We start from the raw sequence: 25,033 nt of genomic DNA, 5'->3' as shown, positions 1-25,033 counted from the left end.
CTTCTCTAGAGGTATTTGTATTTTTCTTATTAGTTCATTGAAGCTTTTTATATGTTATGGATCTTAGTCCTTTGTTCATTATATATAACATAAATATTTTATCTAGTCTATTTTAGTCTTTTTGATGTATTGTAAATGGAATTGTTTTGTAATTTCCTTTTCAGGTTGTTCATTTTTAGTGTATAGAAATGCAACTGATACTTGTGTGTGGACTTTGTATACTGCAACTTCACTGAATTCATTTATAAGTTTTCTTTTTTTTTTAATTTTTTTTATTTATTTATGATAGCCACAGAGAGAGAGAGGCAGAGACACAGGCAGAGGGAGAAGCAGGCTCCATGCACCGGGAGCCCGATGTGGGATTCGATCCTGGGTCTCCAGGATCGCGCCCTGGGCCAAAGGCAGGTGCCAGACTGCTGCGCCACCCAGGGATCCCCATTTATAAGTTTTAATAGTTTATGTGAAATATGTAGGGTTTTCTGTATATAAGTTCTTATCATCTGCAGACAGATATTTTTATCTGTCAGATATTTTACTTCTTTCTAGTTTGGATGCCTTTTATTTCTTTTTCTTGTCTAAGTACTTTGGCTAGAAATTCCAATACCAGTGTTGAGAAGAGGAGGTGAAAGCAGGCATCCTTTTAGAACTTAGAGAAAAAGCTTTCAGTTTTTTACCATTGAGTATGTTTGCTGTGGGTTTTTTGTATATGGCTTTTATTATGTTGTGATAGTTTCCTTCTGTTTCTAGTCTCTTGGCTTTTTATTATGAAAGGGTGTTGCATTTTGTCAAAGGTTTTTTTTTAATTGAAATGATTTTATGGGTTTTTTTCTTTCATTTTGTTAATGTGTATTACACTGATTGAGTTTTGTACATTGAAAAATCCCAGACCCATTCTTTTTTTCTACACTGTAGCCATGCAGGTCTGATTATATCTTTCTCTTTGATTAAAATATTTAAGTGATTTCCCACTGCTCTCTTTAGAAAACCAAAATTATTAATAAAACCTATAGAACCTTTGCTTGGTTTGCCATCTTTTTTTAACTGAATGTAATTAACATACAGTGTTATATTTCATATGTATAATATAATGATTCTGGAGTTCTATATATTACTCTTAATGACTGTTCCCTATGCTCTACTTTTCATCCCCATGACTTATGACTTCTATAACTAGAAGTTTGTACCTCTTAATTCCCTTTATCTATTTCATCCATACCCTCCCCTCACCCCGCTAACCTCCCCCTGGCAACCACCAGTTCTCTGTATTTGAGTCCATATTTTTTGTTTGTTTCTTTGTTCATTTGTTTTGTTTCTTAGATTCTACACATGAATGAAATCATATGCTATTTGTCTTATCTGGCCTCATCTTATTCCTCGCCTCCCTTAACCTAAGGGTCTCTAGCTACATTAACTATTTTTATTTTTTATTTATTTTTAAGATTTTATTTATTTATTCATGAGAATATACAGAGAGGAGAGAGAGAAGCAGAGACACAGCAGAGGGAGAAGCAGGCTCCATGTAGGGAGCCTGATGTGGGACTCGATCCCGGGTCTCCAGGATCACACCCTGGGCTGCAGGCAGCGCTAAACCGCGGAGCCACTGGGGCTACCCTACATTAACTATTTTTAGTTCCTTAATGGAGCCATGCTTTCTTCCCCTGATGAGACCTGTGCATTTGCATTTACCTCGGCTTATTATTGTCTCTCTCTCCTTGTTACCATTTTATGCATAGAAAACTTTTACCTCAGAGTTTATCTTTCTCATTTCCTAAATAAAACCTTCCTTGATCCTGCCAGTTGTGGTAAAGCCTAGAATACATCTTATTTTACCATGTACTTCTTTTGAAGCAAATAATTTTATATTCACTTGTGTGATTATTTAATTTTAGATTACAATCTCTATAGACTATAACTTTCATTAAGGCAAAGGTCATACCCATTTTTGTTCACTGCTGCATCTAGTATGGTAGCCTGACCCAGCACATAGTTGGGGCTCAAATAACTGTAGCGTAAATGAGTAAATGATGCCTTCTTGGCTTTACATCTTGATTAGAAAGATTATCATAGTTAGGTTTACTGTTTAGAAAGTTTGTCATTTATTGTTTGTGTGAAAGATGAATTAGAAAGGCATCTGAAGATTAGGAGGACAGATCATTATGTTATCTTCTTGGCCTCAGATAATAGAAGCCTGAATAAAGGCAGCAGCATTAATGATGGAGAGGGAGAGATGGTATTTTGGGAGTACCATTTAAGGGGTAGAATGAGGGCAGCCCCGGTGGCTCAGCGGTTTCACGCCTGCCTTCAGCCCAGGGCGTGATCCGGGAGACCCAGAATCGAGTCCCACGTCGGGCTCCCTGCATGGGCCTGCTTCTCACTCTGCCTGTGTCTCTGCCTCTCTCTCTCTCTCTCTCTCTCTTTCTGTGTCTCTCATGAATGAATGAATAAATAAATAAATATTTAAAAAAAATAAGGGGAGAACGAATAGGACTTAGCAACTGACTGACTAGATGTAGTCATGGTGAGGGAGAAGGAAAAGTCAAGTCTCAAAATGAAATGCCATCTATGAATTAGAATGAGACAGTATTACATAGTGGTTAAGAACAGAGCCTTTGGATGGGGATCCCTGGGTGGCGCAGCGGTTTGGCGCCTGTCTTTGGCCCGGGGCGCGATCCCGGAGACCCGGGATCGAATCCCACATCGGGCTCCCGGTGCATGGAGCCTGCTTCTCCCTCTGCCTGTGTCTCTGCCTCTCTCTCTCTCTCTCTCTCTCTCTCTCTCTCTGACTATCATAAGTAAATAAAAAAAAAAAAAAAAAAAAGAAAAAGAACAGAGCCTTTGGAGACTTATTAGGTAACCTACTAGCTGTACAGCTGAATGATTTTACTTGACATTTTTTTATTTAACTCTGTTAATTGTGAATGATTGCATTCACAGGTTAAATGAGATAATATATGTAAAAAGCTTGTATTCATACAATTTGCTGTGAACGTGAACAAGTAGTCGTTTAACCATCCAAACTCAGTTTCTTCTGATAGCAAAAAGGATAATATATTTCTTGTTCCCCCTGCATTGCAGTTACTTTGAGAAATATAAAGCTTCTGAAAACTAAATTGATAATCATGGTAGGAGAGGAGATGATCTCTCTCGGTCTTTAATATGACCTCATTTCTTGATTCATCTTTGTAAGATAGATACTTCCTTTTTTTTAAGATTTTATTTTTATTTATTCACAAGAGACACACACAGAGGGGCAGAGACATAAGCAGATGGAAAAGCTCTCCCTGCGGAGAGCCAGATGCAGGACTCGATCCCAGGATAACTCCCTGAGCTGAAGGCAGACACAACCACTGAACCACCGAGGTGCCCCAGATAGGTACATCCTGGCCACAAAGACTGGATTAGTAGAATTTATCCTACTGCAACAGCCTTCTGTCTGTATGGAGCTCTCTGTGATAAGTGACTAATGACTTCTCAAGAAAATAAATCTTAGCAGGGAGCTAAGGAGATTCTTATTGCCTGATGTGGAAGGGAGAAGAAAGTAGTATTATCAGGAACCAACTCTGGAAAGTGGAAATAAGGTGCTAGAAATTGGCCTTGGTGAAATTGGTGAATTTTTGGTTGCCTGCTCTGATTTCCTATAGCTGGGCCTGTGCTTATTTTTGTGATTGAGTTGTATACCTTGATTTTTCCTGGCTTTCATAGCAAACCAGTGAAAATAAGTATTATGATTATTATTCCACACATAAGATGAGTAAAAACCAGAAGCTCAAACCTGGAATTCTCAATGCTTGCTTATTATTTTATCCTGCTCTGTTGCCTTTCCAAACAGATGTAACTATCTTTAAATGCCCATGTTACATGGTATTGTGTATAGGAATATCACCTAAGGGCAGCTCATTTTTCCCCCTGCTGTGTATTTGTTATGTAATCTTGGATAAGATTTTTATTTTCAACCAACACTTTTACTTCTTGCTGACAGATGTGTCATCTCACTCTTGCTTTTGAATTGGGTCTTGTGCCCAGCTTTCTCAATTGCATTTTCCTTTGAAATTTTCAGTGTTGTAGTAATATGATATCCTGTCAGTCAATGTTGGTCAGTATTGGTTTATTCCCTTTGTACTGTGATCCTAAATAAATTTAGTATGTTCTTTTTCTTTCCTATAGGTTTTCTGTGCTTCCTGCTGTAGCCTGAAATGTAAACTGTTATACATGGATAGAAAGGAAGCTAGAGTATGTGTAATCTGCCATTCAGTGCTAATGAATGGTAAGTATTAAAACAGTTTGAATTCACAGTTATGAAGACAAAACAAGAGAATTCCTATGAAAAGGCTACTGTTTTTTCCTGCCTTTCTCCATATGTTGTTCACCTTCTCAAAAGGCACACCTTTAACTGAAAATATTGAGCTAAATTTCCATGTTTTGAAGATGTAGCATTTCAAGATTCCTGTGCCTAATTTAATGAATGAATGCTAATGTCAGGTAAGTTTTGCAGGAAGAAAGGAGGTTCTCATGGAAATCTGGTGCTGTGTGGCTTTACTGTTCTGTGAAATGACTGAAGTGGGATGGTGGGTAGGCTATTGACTACTCAGATGATGAAATACTAAAATTGGGCCAAGGTTTTCCTTTCAAGGGAAGCTATCTCTTTCTAGGGAATACCTTGATAACTTAAAATGTATTCTTATTAACACCTTGTTTTATTTATCTTGCTAAAAATAAGTATTTTAGCATCTAAGATCAAATAGAGAAGTGCATTTATCTGTTATCTCCTTAATACTACTTAGATTTGTCATAAGGATATTAATTTTGCATTTAGTTATATGGTAGAAGACTATGGCCAGAAGAAAATAAATACAGCTTGTCCAGTGTTCATCTTTTGTGGGACTGGAAATGAATCTAAGGACATTTTAGTTAAAACTTTAAAAAAACAACAATAGAATTTTTGTAAAGAGATACAATAAAATTGATCAGGCTGTAGTATTTTCTCTTTGAGTACCTCTTTGCACAGTTGCCAGAAGAATTGCTAATAAAATGTTCAATTTGGGCACCACTGCTGCCTGTGCCAGGGAGTGTGCATCCTGGAGGCCGGAACCTATCTGCTTCAGACCCCTCTTGCTCTGTCTGTCTGCGTTGCTCATAGTGATGTTTTCCTGTTGCTGGCTTATTAACCTACTGCATGTCAGTTAATCTGATCTGTTCTGATCTCCTGTGATCCACCCAATTTCCTCCCATTTCTGAATTCTTACAGTTTTGATCAAATGTTAATTCATTCTCTCCACTCTTAAGGGTCAATTTTTAGATTGTAGTTATTTCATTCATTTACCCAATTGATGATTTTTAATTCTGCTTTCATTTTCAGACATATATCCACAGAAAAGAGCATGATACTTAATTACAGTACCTACTACCTCTTTTATTTGATGAGGTCTTTCAAGTTGATAGCTTCTTCTTTTTTTTTTTTTAACTTGGCATAGCTAAAGATGAAGGAAATGGCAGAGGATTAATATAGAATACTTATTTTTATTAAGCCAAGGATGCCCTTACCAGGGGATCCTAAAGTATCTACTTTTTCTGGTTTTTCCAGTGTCTTTCCTCTTGCATGGCTTAGCGAAGTCTTTTTCTGAATATTTAATTTGATGCTTTTCAGTGTTTCCTATCCCTATTTCCTTTCACCTTTTTTTCTTCCTACTGTTTTTCTGCCAGTGCTTTCAAAGGAACACAGCTATTGTTTTTAGCCTTGTCCTGGAGTTTAGAGGCAATAAATGTTCATAATCTTATGGATCATTCTTTGATGTTGAATGAGTTTTTAAGAGATGCTTTAAAAAATTGAGTGGATTCCATTCCTGGGCATATAGTATTACCTGAACCTGAAGATAAAATTTGATATCTTTCATTTCTGTAGTATCTTACATCCTGTTTACTTTAAAAACAATAGTTGATATGTCAATATTTAGTTAGTAAAATTATATAGAATATACAGATTCTTAACACATTTGTGATCATTCATATTGGTTGATGGCAGTTATATGACATTGGCACATTTTCATGTTCAAATGGGTCCTATGCTTTTGAGGCACACCAGAGGTGTGAAATGGTTTTTGTTGCTGGATACTTTTACATGAAGTGATGATTACACGCAAGCAGAATTCACAAAAATGTTGAGATGTGTTCTCTTGAGCTTTAGCCTTCAGAATTTTTCAAGTGAGATTTTACCTCCACTAAGAAGAGCCTAGAAGTCTATAAATGAAACCAAGAATATCATACAATGGAGTTATGCTATTTTAATCTCCGATTTTGATTTTCATTAGAACTTTATAAAATGCATAGAATATTAAACCTGCCCCCCGCCATGTCTAAATGCTATCACAGTTGCAAATTCTAGTTTGATGTTTCACTCCCTCTTAAGGGAACATATGGTCTCTTTTAAAGAAGCCAGGCGCCTAGTCATTAACCTCAGACTGATATATCAGTCTGTATCAGAAGTATCACCTACTTCTTATTTGTTGCTTCCAAATAGTTTACTTAACTAAATGGTTTCCTTTATTGAGTAAAATCACCTATCTCCTTAATACTTTCACTAGCTGGAAGAGAGACATACTGTGAGTGTTAATGAGGAGGAACTACATTATTTATCCAATATTGTGGAGGTCTTGATGTCCATATTTTGCAATCCATTCACATTGATTGTCTGTATTTGCTTTAGCTCAAGCCTGGGAGAACATGATGAGTGCCTCAAGCCAGAGCCCTAACCCTAACAATCCTGCTGAATACTGTTCTACTATCCCTCCCTTGCAGCAAGCTCAGGCCTCAGGAGCCCTGAGCTCTCCACCTCCCACTGTGATGGTACCTGTGGGAGTTTTAAAGCACCCTGGAGCAGAAGGTAGGGGATCATGTGCACTTCTCTCTCTTTTTCCTCACCAAGTTCCTCTGAAAATGTGCTGATGTGATTTTACAGCACAAGTCTTTAAAACACTGTAGATAAGTCTCTTTGGGTGGTTATTAAAGTGGAAGGAACAAGGTGAGAAATGTGTCAAGACTATTTCTGGGCAAATAAAGAATAATACTGTGTTGCCTGATATTTTGGAGGCACCTCTGAAAATATGCTGATACCCTCTCCAGCTTAAGAATGGAGTGATTACACTGCTTATACTTGAAAAAAGATACAGAATTTGAGGTCGGTCTGTAAAATCCTAGCTTCATGCCTACTTTAATGTTCTTTGTAGGAGTTTATGAAAATGGAGAGTTCTTTCTTTGGACCAGCCCATTCTAATATTGCTTTTTGAAAACACATTGCCATTTTCTCTTTTCATTTTTATTCTATCCATATAAAAATATGAAAATATGTTAGGTACTTAGACCTTTATAAAATCTGGAACTTTAATTCCGATTATAGGAATAATAGGTAGGAAATCATAGGTTCAACTTATTTTAGTCTATTATATCTTTAGGATTATGATATTGTCTGCTGAAAGGCACTTTGTAAATTCAGGAGATTATCAGTAGTAAAAATAACAATTATGTATTTCCTTAAAAAGATCTTGTGAAGAAGTTTCCCTTGATAATTAGGATCAATCTTCTTTGATTAATTTTATGTCTTTTTGTCTAGTAATATTTCCTTCCCCTTGCTAACTAGCCCTCCTCCCTGTTTGAAGATCAAAGACTTCTACTGACATTGTCATATTCTTCCCCATTTTCCCCTCTCTTCAGATCATCCCTTAGTCATACTCCTTGTATTTTTATGAGTTCAGACTTTCTTTCTTAAAATCTTTATTCTCTTCATTTGTTGTTTTTGTTGTTCTTTGCTAGTCGTTCTTTGTTTTTGGTTGTTTGGAATTGATTTCCAGAACTGGATTTAAAGAGATCATTTCATCAGACCTAGTGTTCCAGCTTTTCCCCTATTGCAAACTACTTTTGCACTGCCAGGTCACTCTTTTTTCATCTTCAGTTATACTTCAGCCAAAAATCTGGTCAGTTTGCTTCCCAACTCTCTTATATATCTGTGCCAACTCTTCCTTTATTAGTAAATAATTCTTGAACATTCTTCAGGGCATCTTTTGCCCTTTAAAAATACCAAATCACTTTTCCAGATATTTAATTCCTGGGGAAACTTCATACTTTTAGGAGATGTGGATATCTATTGCTAGATATTTTTCCCCTGCTATTAATTTATTTCTTAGGCACTTAAAAAACCTTTTTTAGTTTCTCTGTCAATAATAGGGAACATAGTATGTGACATTATCATAAGTGTACTTAATATTTTAAAGCAAAGTGTTTTAAATCTTTAAGTTACAGAAATAAAGAATATATTTAAACTCTTATTTATAACTACTTTTAAACACAGTTACAATTCTTATATTTATAAGATGCTAAGAAGTGATTTCTTAGTACTTCTGGAATTGGTGACCTTCTCTTCTTTGATGTTAAGAAATCCTACCAATATCACATTGATACCTGTTTTATTTTTCTGGCTCCTCAAGTGGCTCAGCCCAGAGAGCAGAGGCGAGTTTGGTTTGCTGATGGGATCCTGCCTAATGGAGAAGTTGCTGATGCAGCCAAATTAACCGTGAATGGAACTTCCTCTGCAGGAACCCTGGCTGTGTCACATGACCCAGTTAAGCCAGTAACTACCAGTCCTCTACCAGCAGAGGTAAGAAAATAAAACAGCAGCTAAAAATGAGTACTTAGTTTACTCAGCATTGTGCTGCTTCTGCCTTGCCGCTTTCTAAGTTGAGTGACCTTTCTATGGAACCCTGTGGGTTTCAGATACAGTTTAGTGCATATGTCTGTGTGTCTAGGGGTAAAATAAAGGTGGCAAAATCAGGTTTTTTTAAAATAAAGATTTATTTATTTATTCATGAGACACACAGAGAGAGAGGCAGAGACACAGGCAGAGGGAGAAGAAGCAGGCTCCCTGCAGGGAGCCTGATGTGGGACTCGATCCCAGGACCCTGGGATCACACTCTGAGCCAAAGGTGGGCATTAAACCACTGAGCCACCCAGGTGTCCTGGCAAAATCAGTTCTTGTTTGCTCTATATTTAGAGGGGTTTTTTTTCCCCCAAGAGAAAGACTCTTATGAAGGTTGTTCTCAGTGGGCTCAGGCTACTGCTGTAGTTAGAGGTCATGCAGAGGGAATCCTGCCGCCTTTGTACATTGGTTTTCAAACTATGTTCCCCAGCTTCTTTGGTGATCTCTTGGGAGTGCCATGGTGAGGAAGGGCCAGGCCATATACGGGTGGCTGAGGAATCCCTCTCTTCCTTTCTCTTCAACTGAGCATCTCTACTTTCTTCTGTTCTACTTTTTGGTTTCTATGCAAGATTTTTAAAGACTTTATTTTTAAGTGACCTCTGCATCCAACGTGGGGCTCAAACTTAAAACCCAAGATCAAGAGTTGTGCAATCTACCAACTGAGCCAGACAGGTGATCCTGATAGGTTTTTAAAATATAAATTTTGTTTGACTGCAAGAGGAAGTTCTGGTAAGTGAATATTAAGGGAAATGGTTCAGCTCAGTTTGCAAAACTAAACCAAGATATTTTATTTCTGTCTTTTACATTGTTCAGCACTCTATTTTATTTTATTTTTTAAAGATTTTATTTATTTATTCATGAGAGACACACAGAGGCAGAGACACAGGCAGAGGGAGAAGCAGGCTCCATGCAGGGAGCCCGATGTGGGACTCGATCCCGGGGCTCCAGGATTATACTCTGGGCTGAAGGCAGGCGCCAATCTGCTGAGCCACCAAGGCATCCCTCAACACTTTATTTTTAAACACTTATCTGGTAAAATGTAGGAAAACAAATTTAGGGCCAGACTAGAATATATTTTTCTCATCTTAATGGTTCAGTAAAATGCATGGCACTTAGTAGGTGCTCAGTGAATGAAATAAATTTCTTTTCACAGATGATACATAAGAGGAAACCAGATGACCACTTTCTGTGAAACTAAAAGATGGATTTATGCATCAATAAATAATAAGTTAGAATAGATTATTTCCTCTGCTAGGTTTCAAATCAGTAATAATGGTTTGTCAATAAAATTTTCCAGTGATGAGAACACTGCAAAATTTTTAGCAAAAGCCTGCTAAAAACTGATAGAGTCCTAAATAATAGCATAGACAAAAATATAGTAAGACATGGACATATTTTTTAAAAAATAGTTTTAATCTTTATTCAAGTATAAAATCTAGATAGCATTGTGCTTGAAGCACATTAATCTTTAAGAAGCAACTTGATGAACTTATGAACACACCCATGCAACCACCACCCAAGTGAAAATACTCTAGAGGGTTCCCTTGTGTCCTTTTCAATACCTGCCTGTGTTTTCCCCAAGGTAATCATTATTTTGATTTGTATTACCATGGATTACTTTTGACTGTTCTTAAATTTCCTCTAAATGCAAACATAGTATATAGTATTTTGTGTCTAGCTTCTTATGAAGATTTGATTATGAGATTTATCCATGTTGTGTGCATCAAAAGTTGGTATTTTTTTTATTGCTGGGTAATGTTCCACAATATACCACAATTTTTCTGTTTTCCTGTTAACGGACATTTGGATGGTTTCCAGTTTATAGCTATTATGAATAAAGCTGCTATAAACACTTTTATTTTTGATTTGGCTTTTTGGGAGGATTTTATTTATTTATTTGAGAGAGAGAGAGTGCAAGTATAAGCAGGGAGAGAGGCAAAGGGAGAGATCCCAGGGCACTGGGATCATGACCTAAGCTGAAGGTGGACACTTAACCAACAGCCATCCAGGTGCCCCTATAAATATTTTAAAACATGTTAAAAACAGTTTTTAAATGCTTTTAACATTTTTTAAAGCTTCTTCTTTTCTTTTTTTTTTCTTGTTAGAGAATATACTGAAGAGAGCATTATTTTAATAGATCTTTGAGTGTATTCTATTAAGTTGTTAATTAAATGGATTTAACTCCACCCCAAATGTGTCTTGCAGCATTATACTTTATTAGAGTAGGTAATGTGATCTTTATATTAATGCAAAGAAAAATGAACTTGAAGTTTTATTTCACTGCATAGCAAAAGAAAACAATGACTTGTTTAATCTCTGTATTTTTTAAAGATTGATTTGAGAGCAAGAGCAAGCATGAACTTGCCCACAAGCAGGGGGAAGGTCAGAGGGAGAGGGAAAGAAATTCTCCAGTATAATCCCTGCTGATGTGGAGCCCAATGTGGGGCCTGGACCCAGGACCCTGAGATCACAATCTTAGCTGAAATCAAGAGTCAGATGTTTATCAGACTAAGCCACCCAGATGCTCGTTTATTCTGTATTTTATCAGTTAATTTTTTTCTCTTTTTTTATTGTGGTAAAATACACATAACATAAAATCCTTCATTTTAGTCATTTTTAAGTGTACAAACCACTGGTATTAAGTCCATTCACATTGCTGTACAACCATCACCACTATTCTCAAAGTTTGTTTTATTTTTTAGAATTTTTATTTTATTTTTTTTAAGAGAGAAGTGGATGGAGGGGCAGAGGAGAGAGAGAATCTTCTGCAGGCTCCAGTGGAGTGGAGCCAGGCAAGGAGCTCGATCTCACAACCCTGAGATCATGACCTGAGTCGAATCAGGGACATTTAACCAACTGACCCATTCAGGCGTCCCTTTTTATTTTTAAAAAGCAATGTAAATGAGACTTTTTTTTTTTTTAGAGATTTTAATTTAGAGAGAGGGAGAGAGAGCAATGAGTAGGGGGGAAGGGGCAGAAGGAGAGGGAGAAGTAGATTCCCCACTGAGCAGGGAGCCTGACCTGATGTGAGACTTGATCTCAGGACCCTGAGATCCTGACCTGAGCTGAAGGCAGATGCCTAACCGACTGAGCCACCCAGGCATCATTGTAAATGAGACTTTAAGTGGACCCAAATGCATTAAAGGTTCAGAAATTGAGATAATACTGAAACTTAGTTTCTGTTCCACTGCAGTTTTTAAAAATGTTTTCTTAAAAATAAATAAATAAATAAAAATAAAAATATTTTCTTTTATGGCCGAAGAAACCTAGATAGAGAAAGCTTCAACCTAGGCTACAAGGCCTCTTCTCTTATTTTTATGATTTGGTGATGCCAAAAAGAGAAACTATACAATTGGAAATACTTTCATAGTATAAATCCAGGTGTTTGGGAAACCACAAGTTAATGAGAAACTTGTGTAATTTTTCAGAAAGTATGAATTCCAAATTTTCACTTAAATTCTGATTTATATTTTCAACAATATTTTGGTAAAATCTTGAGCTCTCTGCAATGCTCACTTTGCTGATTTGCTTTTCGTAGACGGATGTTTCTCTGTTCTCTGGGAGTATAACTCAGGTTGGAAGTCCTGTTGGCAGTGCAATGAACCTAATTCCTGAAGATGGCCTTCCTCCCATTCTCATCTCCACCGGTGTAAAAGGAGGTATGTGGACTTACATATTTCAGCAGGAATAATAATGGCAGGATGCTGGATGTTGTCTTCTAATTTAGGGAAAGAGAGAGAATTCGAGTGATAAACCACCTTTTTCTTCTCTAGCAGAGAAAACAACTACTCAGTGCCGTGAAAATAATTGTTGCTGTTACTTATATAATTTTAGAGTAGATATTTATGTTTTTATATGATATGGTCATTTTATTTGTTGGAAAGATCTATTATTTTTAATTATGGTATATAAATGTTCATTGGCACTTTTTTCTTTAATTTCAAAGCACATAATACTCTGATTTGGCCCACCTGATTGAACGGTCAGAACATTTATCTAACTTTTTGTTTTTCAGTATAATGTACATTCGGAAATATACATGTAATAAGTGGAGAGCACTGACCTTAAATAGCCATTTTATTAAAAATATATTTTTAGTGAGTTCTGGTAAGAAGTAAAATAACTATCCAGTCAAAACAATGCTTATCTTTATGTGAAAGTTTGCGTTGATAGATGCAGATTAGCATCTAGTTAGTACATTTTTAGGAGATGGGTTTATCAATAAGCTTTCCATAGTTTTGCCTAGTCTTTTATCTGGTCTTCATGCCTTCAGTCTTTCTCTCCTTTGTCTTATCTTCCATGTTGTTGCCAATTATCTTTTAAACATAGATGTTATCATAGATTCCTCTGGCTTAGAAACATTCAGTGGATTCCCAGTGCCTTCAGTATAAATTAATTATTTTACCATGCAATGTTCCTTATAGCTTTATCCCAACTTATCTTTCTGACTTTATTTCCAGCCAATACCCCAGTACTTTACATGCATACTACAGATTATTTACTGTCTTCTGAATATTCACTTTCCACACTTTCATGTTTTTTCTTATGCTGTGGAATAATGGGGAGAGAATGGACTACAAAACTGGACAAACCTGAGTTTTAATCCTAGGACCCTTATTTCCTAGCTGTGATTTATCAGTGGATGGATCATTTATCCTACCTGAATCTTTTTCCTAATGTTAGGTAATACACCTATTTAAAAAATCATTGTGAATTTTAAATCAGATTTCATACCTGAAAGTGTATAGCAAGAACAGGGTCTGGTGCAAAGTAGAAATGTAATTAATACTTTCCTTATCTTCTTTCCTCTGCCTAGAATACCTTTGTATACTGTAGACTCCTTAAAGAACTTCTCAACCCTTCAGAACCCAGATTAATGAAAAGCTCTTCTCTGAATCTTTACCAATGCTGTCTCCATAGAATTGTTTTACATCATCTCCATTTGAATAGAAATTCTTTTTTTTCTTTTTTCTTTTTCTTTTTGTTATTTTATTTATTTATTTATTTATTTATTTATTTATTTATTTTAAATATATTTTTTATTGGTGTTCAATTTGCCAACATACAGAATAACACCCAGTACTCATCCCGTCAAGTGCCCCCTCAGTGCCCGTCACCCATTCACCCCCACCCCCCGCCCTCCTCCCCTTCCACCACCCCTAGTTCATTTTCTTTTTTTTCATTTAAGATTTTATTTATTTAATTTTTTTAAAAATTTTTATTTAAATTCAGTTTCCCAGCATATAGTATAACGCCCAGTGCTCATCTCATCATGTGCCCTCCTTTGCCCATCACCCAGTTACGTCATCCCCCACCCACTTCCCCTTCTGCAATCCTTTGTTTGCTTCCTAGAGTTAGGAGTCTCTCATGGTTTGTCTCCATCTCTAATTTTTCCCCGATCAGTCCCCCACCTCGCGCTTCCTTTATGGTCCCTTTCACTATTTCTTATATTCCATAATTGAGTGAGACCATATGATAATTGTCTCTCTGATTGACTTACTTCACTCAGTAGAATACCCTCCAGTTCCATCCACATCAGTGTAAATGGTAGGTATCTGTCCTTTCTGATGGCTGAGTAATACTCCACTATATCTGTAGACCACATCTTCTTTATCCATTCATCTGTGGAAGGACATCATGGCTCCTTCCACAGTTTGACTATTGGAGACATTGCTGCTACAAACAGTGGGGTGCAGGTGTCCTATTGTTTCACTACATCTGTATCTTTGGGGTAAATACCCAGTAGTGCAATTGCTGGGTCATGGGGTACCTCTATTTTTAGAGCTCTTATTTTTACCCTATTCCTTCTTGAGGAACCTCCACACTGTTTTCCAGAGTGGCTGAACCAGTTTGCATTCCCACCAACAGTGCAAGAGGTTCCACCTTTCTCCACATCCTCTCCAACATTTGTTGTTTCCTGTCTTTTTAATTTTCACCATTCTCACCAATGTAAATTGGTATCTCATTGTGGTTTTGATTTGTATTTCCCTGATGGCAAGTGATGTGGAGCATTTTCTCATGTGCTTGTTGGGCTTGTGTAGGTCTTCTTTGGAGAAATGTCTGTTCATGTCTTCTGCCCATTTCTTGCCTGGATAGTTTGTTTTTTGAATATTGAGTTTGGTTAGTTCTTTATAGATCTTGGATACTAGCGCTTTATCTGATATGTCATTTGCAAATATCTTGTTCCATTCTGTAGGTTGTCTTCTAGCTTTATTAACTGTTTCCTTTGCTGTGCAGAAGCTTTTTATCTCAGTGAAGTCCCATTAGTTCATTATTGCTTTTGTTTCCCTTGCCTTTGGAGATATGTCTTGCAAGAAGTTACTGTGGCCAAGGTCAAAAAGGTTGTTGCCTGTGTTCTCCTCTAGGATTTTGATGGATTCTTATCTCACATTTAGATCTTTCAACCACTTTGAGTGTATGTTTGTGTTGTTTATTTATTTTAGAGAGAGAGAGTGCATTGCAGCATAAGTAGGAGGAGGAACAAAGTGGGAGGGACAGGGAAGAGGGAGAGCCTCAAGCAGACTCTCTGTTAAGGCTGGCGTCTGGCATGGGGTTCCATCTCACAACCATGAGATCATGGCCTGAGCTGAAATCAGGAGTTGGAGGCTTAACTGACTGAGCCATCCAGGTGCCCCTGAAGAGAGATTCTAATAGATCTTTACTATATTAACACTTCCCTGATTGCAATTTAGATATTTTATAGGTCTGATTCTTTTACTTAGAACATGGATTCCTTCAATCCTAATTCATACTCATGTCTTCTCCTCCTACGGTGCTGGACCTATAGCAGGCTCTCAGCAAGGATGGCTGAAAGTATCAAACTATAAAATCCAGCCATGTCCCAAATAGTTCAACAGTGAACTTACATGTAGGTGAAGCGTTCTTTTGACTAGGACCCCTTAAAAATATTCTTTTATTAAATTACTACTTAGGTTCAAATTTTGGTTATGTTAATGAGTCTTAGATTTAACTTATAAGAAGTTTAATTGGCCTATTCTATTGTTTAAGATAAATAAGATTCCATTTTCATTAAATCTAATTATCCAAACCCCTCCTACTAAGGAACAACAGCTAGTTATTTCTATTTACTTAAACCACATTACTATCTCCTTACCAGAATTTTGCAGTTTTGTATTCCAGTGGAATAACTTCATACAAATGTTTTCTTCTTTTTAAAAGTCACTTCATATTTCTCTGTTCAATAAATATTTTCATTGGTAGAGTAGACATTTCTCCTTACATCCAAAAAATAGTTTTTTGGTTTCTCTTGATTATTATCCATGATTTTGATGTAAAGGTGAGAAGACTACCATCACTCAAAATGGCATTACTGAATATTGATTGTATACTGTGGTTTCAGGAATTAATTGGGAAAAGTTCTGTGCAGGATCTCAAGTATTAACTTGTCCATGTTCAGAATCTATTGTGTGATTTACTAGTGATTTTGGTGATTGATACACATGCTGAACTTTGAGAGGAAGTGTTTCATGAAACCAGTCACTTATGATAGTTTTAGTTTATTTTTTGGGTACATTTGGTAAGTAGTGTATTATCATTTTCTTGTATATCATAGATTATTTTAAATGGTCTTAGAACTTGTAATATATGTGAAATTCTTGTTATAATAGTTGGAGAATTTTTGTTAAATAAAAGAGCTGTCTTTATTTTGCTTTTTCAAGTTTTTATTTAAATTCTAGTTAGTTAAAATATGTGGTAAAATTGGTTCCAGGTATAGAATTTAGTGATTCTTTACTATATATAACACCCAGTGCTCATCATAAGTGCCCTCCTTAATAACCATCACCCATTTAGCCCATTCCCCCCAATTAATCCTCAGTTTGTTCTCTATTGTTGAGTCTCTGATGGTTTGCTTCCCTCTCTTTTTTTCTTTCTCCTATGTTCATTTTGTTTGTTAAATTCCAGATATGAATGCAATTGTATGATATTTGTCTTTCTCTGACTTATTTCACTTAGCATTTCTAGCTCCATCCATGTCCTTGCAAATAACAGTATTTCATTCTTTATCTTCATTCTTTTTGATGGCTGGATAATATTTCATTGTATATATATGCCACATCATCTTTATCATTCATTAGTCATTAGTGGACATTTGGGCTCTTTCCATAGTTTGGCTATTGTTGATAATGCTGCTATAAACAGCGGGTGCATGTGCTAAAGGGGTGTCTTTAGATTATGGCATAAGTCAGTTTGTGGAAAAGTCTACATATAGGATAACCATGTTCTTATCTGAACTGGACTGGAATGCTTTTGAGAGTGAAAGGGAAACTATTAGCATTACACTGGGAGAGCAGGTATAAATGTAGGTTCACCCTATCTATAAATCAGTGCTTAACTCTTTCTTGTGAATAATCAGCCCATTTCTCCATCAGATTTCTTTCTTGATATGTCCCTTTATCTAATCTTTTACATTGTTTTCTTCCCTTGCAGACTATGCTGTGGAAGAGAAGCCATCACAGATTTCAGTAATGCAGCAATTAGAGGATGGTGGTCCTGACCCACTTGTATTTGTTTTAAATGCAAATTTGTTGTCAATGGTTAAAATTGTAAATTGTAAGTTAGAAATTCGTTTTTTAAAATTAAAATGAGATACTTTACTGACTCATAGATAATAAGTAAAGCTTTTAAATTCATTATACACAGTATTTTTATATGGATGGAGCCACATTTTACTGAAAACTGGGTACCAAAGGTATTGGTTTGTATAAAATAACATCTCCCAGAGGACAACTGTGGGACTAACTGAAACTCTTGAAATGAGATAGGTGAATTCCTCAAAGAGGAAAGCCAAACAGAATTTCCTGAGATGGATGTGCTAAGTCACAACTCACCACCAGAGTAGTTGGAAATGGATAAATTATCCAAGAGGGTCAAATGATTTACAGGCTAGATTTAAATCTCAGAAACCTTAATCATGTGCAAACCTTCATTTGAGAGAAGTGTTAGTTAGCTAACACTTACATTAAAATTCAGTACATTAAACTTAAGATTCAGAAGAAACTTCCTAATTCTTGGGGCTAACTTCTAAATCTTGGGGGCATCAGAATGAGTAAGAGAACAGTAAATTAGAATCTTAATTCCAGGATCGTCTTGGAAAATAGAGGATTCATTTACCCTGGATGAATGTCAATAGGCAGAGTTTTGGAGAGGAGAGTAAAGCACTGAGGAACTCTCCTCTAATACCCACTGTGTACTTGTTTTAAGTTGATTTTGGAGACCAGAAACACCTACATGCTACTTCCTTTGAAAATCTGTATTAAAGAGTGCAGGTTTCTGGCTTCCTTATTAATTGTACTCTTGTATATTTGGCCAGTTATTAATGCTTTCCCCCTTTCCCTCTAGGATCAGGTTTTAAAATAATTTGTGAAATTTTAATTTACCATATCTAGTTTAAAAGTTATACTTAGAAAATAGCTAACCCAGAATTCCTAAAGTGTATGCCATCTTAATATAGTTGTATTCAGTGCTTCCTGTTTAGGTATATAAAGTAACAATTCCCAAAGGGAAAGAAAGGGAAATTTTATTAGTTTTGATTTACATTGTGATGTCTATAATTATATTTGAATCTTATTTCAGCTCCTTTGGGGATCCTATTATGTGTAGACTAAAAATGATAAAAGTATCAGATTGAACATTATTTTTAATTACATATAACTTGTGCTATATATTGGGACTCTACAATGCCATAAGGTGAAGAAGTGGAAGTAAATAGTCCAGAAAAGCCATTCTTTCACCACTTTTTACAGGATAAAACCAAGTAAAATCATGTTGCTGTTTAGCTAAAATTTTCTCCCAAAAAGGACTACAATTTAAGAAGCTAGAATCTTGAGGACTTGGCTGACTCAGTCAGTAGAACACTCAACTCTTGATCTCAGATTGTAAAGCTCAAACCACATGCTAGTGTAGAGATTACTTAATAATAAAATCTTCAAAAAAAATAAAAAGCTAGAATCTTTCTAGCTAGGTTAGATTTAAAATGTATATATAAATATATATTTTCTTTAAGCCACAACCTGAATCCAAAGCTATAATAACTGGCTTTTGTTGTTGTTGTTTCTAGTTCTACATGAGTAATTATTTCCTTGGTAAAGTGAATTTTTAAAAAATACAGGTGAGGGAATATATTCTTTAATCATATAGCCTAGGATACCTTGTTTTATTTTATTTTTATGAAATGTTTTCTTTTAATAATTACACCTTCTAATAATAGGAGTTAAAAGTTTTAAATGCATTTTCTTTTACTATTACTTATTTTACTTCCCTTCCATTGATTTTCTAAGTATTTACTTAAAGCCAGAGACCTTGGAATTCTTTATTTTCTACAATCTTTGTCTCAGTGGATTTATAGTTCACAGTTGAATTGTACAGATTCAGTATAACCTGTTTTGTCCTTTGATGTATTGTAACAGATTTCTGTGCATTTCTTTAAAGGTAAGGATTGAAAAGAATGTCTTTATTTTTATTCCATTCATAGATGTGAACAGGAAGTGCTGGTGTTTCACAACCAAGGGGATGCATGCAGTGGGTCAGTCTGAGATAGTCATCCTTCTACAGTGTCTACCAGATGAAAAATGTTTGCCGAAGGATATCTTTAATCATTTTGTGCAGCTTTATCGGGATGCTCTGGCAGGTGGGAATGCTTTATGACTTAGTCTGCACCCTTTACAAGATAAAAACTTTACGAGCCCCTGGGTGGCTCAATTGGTTAAATGTCCACTCTTTTTTTTTTTAAGGATTTTATTTATTTATTCATGAGACAGAGAGAGAGAGACATAGGCAGAGGGAGAAGCAGGCTCCATGTGAGGAGCTCAATGTGGGACTGGATCCCGGGTTTCCAGAATCACGCCCTGAGCTGGAAGGGAGACGCTTAAGTGCTGAGCCACCAGTCATCCCATAAATGTCCAACTTAAGCTAAGGTCTTGATCTCAGGGTCATGAGTTCAAGTCCCATGTTGGTCTCCTAATAAGTGTGGAACCTACTTCAAAAAAAAAGATGAGGGCAGCCCCCGTGGCCCAGTGGTTTAGCGCCACCTTCAATCCAGGGTGTGATCTTGGAGACCTGGGATCGAGTCCCACGTCGGGCTCCCTGCATGGAACCTGCTTCTCCCTCTGCCTGTGTCTCTGCCTCTCTCTCTCTCTCTCTGTGTCTCTCATGAATAAATAAAATCTTTAAAAAAAATAAAAACATTAAAAAAAATATGAGTGAGAATTTAAAAAAAATAAAAATTTTGGATTCAGTTGCAAAATAATAGTCATAAATACTGAAGCCTAGCATTGGACTTTGGTATCAGCAGCAAGTTAGAACTTGCCAAGGTTTAAGGAAATATAAATTTTAGTACTTTACCTGGTGTGGTTGTTACTGTTTTACAAAGGCAGGAATCAAAGGTCAAAGATTACCCATTGACCATGATATAAGAATACTTTTCTTTGTGTGGCTTAGGGTACCTGGTACTTATTGGCATCTGGTAGAAGGAAGCATAATCATAACTTACTACTTGTTTCTTCAGTTAACAATATCTATATAATCATTATGTAAACATTCTTTATTTAATTTTCAAGTTTTAAAAACCACTAGAATGGGCAACTTTATTATGGTTTCAGAGTAAATTATAAATATTGCTAGCCCTACCAATGTAAAAGTAAATGCATAACTACTGGAAAAGGCTAAGGATACTAATAAAAAGACATATTGTTATAAATTGAGAGAAAAATATATGTGTATTATTTGGCATTACAAAGTTGACCTCCTCTGATTTAGCAGAGGAAGTAAGAAGTGGTGTAGTTGAGCTAAATTCTCATCATAACAGGAAGTAAAAAAAAAAAACAGTACCTATGGTTGGTAAATAGGAAAAGAGTTGTGTAATAACTACAACAAATGAATAATAGAAGAGATTGTCTCTGAGGAACAAGGCTTGGAAAGGGGAGTGAGATTGACCAGGGTATTAAAATTATTTTCATGTATTACATGGTAATATTTTATAAATATATTAAAACCATAAATTATTCATATTTTCTGAATGCAGTGATTCCCCTTGTGGGATTCTATGCCAAAAAAATGATCTAAAATGGGGCACATGGGCTGCTTGATCAGTTAAACATCTGCCTTCAGCTCAGGTTATGATCCCAGAGTCCTGAAATTGAGCCCCTCATTGGGCTCCTCCTCAGCGACAGCTTGCCTTTCCCTATGCCCCTAACCCTACTTGTGCTCTCTCTCTCTCGCACTCTCTCAATAAATAAATAAAATCTTTAAAAAAAATTATCTAAAATGTAAAATACATTTTGTACATAAAAGTGTTTATTACATTACTTACTGTTAACACAAAAATTTAGAGGTAACCTAAATGCCTGGCTACAGATGAAACATTTAAAACGGTTATGCTGATTAGATGTATGCATCTTTTTTAGAACATTTTTTAGCCATTAAAAGTAATATTTATGAATAGAATGTAACAACATGGAAAATGTTCTTGAAGTAAGTACAAAAGCGGGATATAAAATTACATCTTTAGTGTGGATTATAGCTTATGCATAAAAGATTATACCTTTATGTCTTAGTCTCTATGATAATTTAGGTGTCCTATTACATGAGGATAAGACAGTAAGTACATCAGCAACTGACCACATACCTATGAAGTATACCTCTGTATTTACTGTGTCAGTTCAAAATATATGGGGTTAATATGTAGTCATTTAGAACCTTCAGGCCATATAATACTCAGGACCTACATTTATTTCCAGAAATGATCTGAAACACTCACTTTTCTCCTCAATTTGGATGTATTCACATATAAAAACTATAAGCAGAGAAGTGACATTGGAGGTCCAAGCAATTGTATATTCATGTACATTTTAAGGGGGGATTAGGGACTAAAAGCATGGGAGGTTCATGAAAGTCTTGTTCAAGAGTCCATGCTTTATTGTGTAGGCAATGAGGAACAATTGAAAAAATGAGTGACAGACACTGTGTGCCTGGTGGCAGGTAAATTGAGTTAAGAAGCAGTTACAGTGGATGAACAAAAAATTATAGTGGATAAACACTAGAATACTGCTCAACAATAAAAAAAAAACCTGCTGATATATATGACAGCTTGGATAAATATCACAGATATTGTGCTGAACAAAAGAAGCCAGGCACAAAAAAATACATATTAGAAGATTCCATTTACATGATTCTCTGGAACAGGCGAATGAATCTGTGGTGTTAGATCATGTTTGCTTGAGGTGAGTTGGGGATGCAGGTGTTGCAACTAACTACAGTGGGGCCCTGGGAACTTTCTGGAGTTATATAAATATTTCATATAGTGATAGGGATGGTGGTTACATGAATATTTCCATTTGTCAAAACTCATTGAACTGTATATTTAAAATCTCCGGGTTTTATTGCATGAAATTATTTCCTAATAAGATTGACTTAAACATTTTTTATTGAGATATAATTCATATGTAACATTACTTTGAGATATAAAATATAATGATTTGATATTTGTACTTACTGTGAAATGATCACAGTAAGTCTATTTAACATCCATTTTCACACTAATTTTTTCTTGCTGATGAAAACTTTTAAAATCTACCCTTTTAACAGTTTTGAAATATACAATACAGTATTGTTAACTATAGTTCCCATGTTGTACATACATCCTCAGTACTAATTTATCTTATAAATGGAATTTTGTACCTCTTGGCCACTTTTACTGATTTTACCCACCCTCCCAACCCCTCTCCCTCCCCCACCAACCTGTTCTCTGTATCTAGGAGTCCTGTGGTTTTTTGTTTGTTTTTAGATTCCACATATAAATGTGAGATCATATGTTATCTTTCTCTCTCTAGCTGATTTTACTTAAAATAATGCTATCAAGTTCCATCCGTGTTGTTGTAAATGACAAGATTTTATTTTTTATGGCTGAATAATATTTCATTGTATATATACACACCACATTTTCTTTATCCATTCTTCTATTGATGGACACTTAAGTGTTTTCCTGGTCTTGGCTATTGTAAATAATGTTGTAACAAACATGGGGATGCAGATCTCTTTTCAAGTTAGTGTTTTCATTCTCTTCAGATAAATACTCATAAGTGGAATTGCTGAATCATATGGTAGTTCTGGTTTTTATTTCTTTTTTTTTTAAGATTTTATTTATGGGGTACCTGGGTGGCTCAGCAGTTGAGCATCTGCCTTTGGCTCGAGTGGTGATCCCAGAGTCCCAGGTTCGAGTTCTGGGATCAAGTCCTGCATCAGGTTCCCTCTGCCTATGTCTCTGTCTGTCTTTCTCTCTGTGTGTGTGTCTCTCATGAATAAATGGATAAAATCTTTTAAAAAAATAATATTTTGGGCAGCCTGGGTGGCTCAGTGGTTTAGCGCCACCTTCAGTCCAGGGCCTGATCCTGGAGTCCCGGGATCTAGTCCCAGGTCAGGCTCCCTGCATGGAGCCTGCTTCTCCCTCTGCCTGTGTCTCTTCCTCTCTCTCTCTCTCTCTCTCTCTCTCTCTCTCTCTCTCTCTTTCTTCATGAATAAGTAAATACAATCTTTTTAAAAAATTATTTATTTATTTTAGATAGTGCAAGCAGGAGAGAGGGGCAAAGGAAGAAAAGAGAGAATCCCAAGCAGACTCCATGCTAAGCGTGAGGCTCAGTCCCAGGACCTGAGATCATGACCTGAGCCGAAACCAGGAGTTGGGTGTTCAGCTGATTGAGCTGGTTTTTATTTTTGAGGAAGCTCCATACTCTTTTCCTTAGTGACTTCACCAATTTACATTCCCACCAATGGTGCGTGGAGGTCCCTTTCCTCTATATCCTCACGAACACTTTGTTTTAAAATTGAATTTTTAGTAAAGCTATTGTCAGGATCCAGCAAGAAATTAAATTATCAAGGTTTAATAAAGTAATTAGGTAATAGTAGTAGGAACAAAGATTATTGAAAAGAAATGAAAGACAGTGATGTTTCAGTTCAGTAGGATTTGGTAACCAAGTGGATGTGAGAGGTGAGAAGGGAAAAGTCAGAGTGGCTTCAGATTTCTGGCTTGGACATCTGAGTGGACTTTGTTCTTATTCCTTGAGATAAGAAATAGAATAAGAATGGATTTGGCAGAGGAGTGGGATATTGGTTCTTTGTCCATTGTGTTGAATTTGAAATATTGACAACAGATGATGATACGTAAATGGATGATGACTATATAGATATGGACCTCAGGGAGTAGATCTGATATTTGGGAGACCTAGCAGTTACACGATTGTTGAAACTATAGTTGTGAATGGGATAGGTCAGTGAGATGAGACTAGAGCTGTGAATGGAACTCTGAGAAATACCAACAAAGAAAGGCTGTGAGTCATTGCATGAGTTATTAAAATATGTTTACCATAAGTGGTTATTCACTTTTCAGAAGTATCCTTATATATCAGTAGAATCTATTTTGAACTATCATATTAAAATGCAAAAATTCCACAACAAAATTACTGATACTAAAATAATGGTGATAGTCTAAGGTCAAACTATAACCATGTAAGCTGTTTTAAATATTCATAATATAGATGAGGGCATGTGCATATATATTTAAGTAAATAAAACAAGGAGTCTTAAGAGTTTCTCCTCAACTAGGAATCATTTCACAACTTATAAAATACTGAGACTAGGAGGTATCTTAGATCATCTGGTATAAACTGTTTTTTAGATGAGGAAAATGAGAGGTGTTAAGGCTAATCTAAATCATAGACCTAGACGGTGGCAGAATTAGGCCTAAGGCTCTCAGACCTGTATTCTTTACAGTATGTCAGTTGTCTCAATGTGTGTATATTAATAGTACTGCAGTTTAAAAAAAAAACAGGTATACGTAATATCTGTGCTATGTGTTATGTCTGTTTTATTAAGAATCCTGTTTTTAGATAAGCAAGGTAGTAACTTGATATATAATTTCACTACATTTTTTTAAATAAGTAGAAACATCTTTTACATGTTATGAAATGATCCTAATATTTTTCTCTTCTGTGTAGCACATATTGCAGAATCAGCAAATTCTGTCTTAAATTTCCTAAATGTGAAAGCCTTGAATACTCTGTCACTTGTGTAGTGGTTACTTTGCCATAAATTACTCAAAAAGCCTTAGAAGCCCTTGAATGAATTTTATTTACAATTTCTTATGAATTTTTAATACAAACTATATGTATATAATAATATATGTATATGTCTTTGTGTCCATATATGTTTATTTAGCATATGTACATTTTTTGTCATACATAGTTGCTTATGCTTCCCACAATGAGAGAGAAAGTTACC

The 25,033-nt window shown here is 35.8% G+C and overlaps 1 protein-coding gene across 1 annotated transcript in view; it reads left to right on the top strand.

The window, feature by feature from the left end:
• Nucleotides 1-25,033, top strand: part of ZFYVE9 (zinc finger FYVE-type containing 9) — a 185,705-nt gene that overhangs the window by 106,595 nt on the left and 54,077 nt on the right. The window contains exons 5-10 of the mRNA XM_055341934.1: nt 4,165-4,264; nt 6,701-6,877; nt 8,475-8,644; nt 12,282-12,402; nt 17,192-17,314; nt 19,236-19,391. Of these exons, the coding sequence (XP_055197909.1) occupies nt 4,165-4,264; nt 6,701-6,877; nt 8,475-8,644; nt 12,282-12,402; nt 17,192-17,314; nt 19,236-19,391 (847 nt within the window). The remainder of the gene's footprint in view (nt 1-4,164; nt 4,265-6,700; nt 6,878-8,474; nt 8,645-12,281; nt 12,403-17,191; nt 17,315-19,235; nt 19,392-25,033) is intronic.

This window comes from Nyctereutes procyonoides, unplaced genomic scaffold (genome assembly GCF_905146905.1).
Source record: "Nyctereutes procyonoides isolate TBG_1078 unplaced genomic scaffold, NYPRO_anot_genome, whole genome shotgun sequence".
In the NCBI taxonomy this organism is placed as follows: domain Eukaryota; kingdom Metazoa; phylum Chordata; class Mammalia; order Carnivora; family Canidae; genus Nyctereutes; species Nyctereutes procyonoides.
The sequence above is the reverse complement of the archived record's forward strand: the minus strand, read 5'-3'. Positions and strand labels throughout refer to the sequence as shown.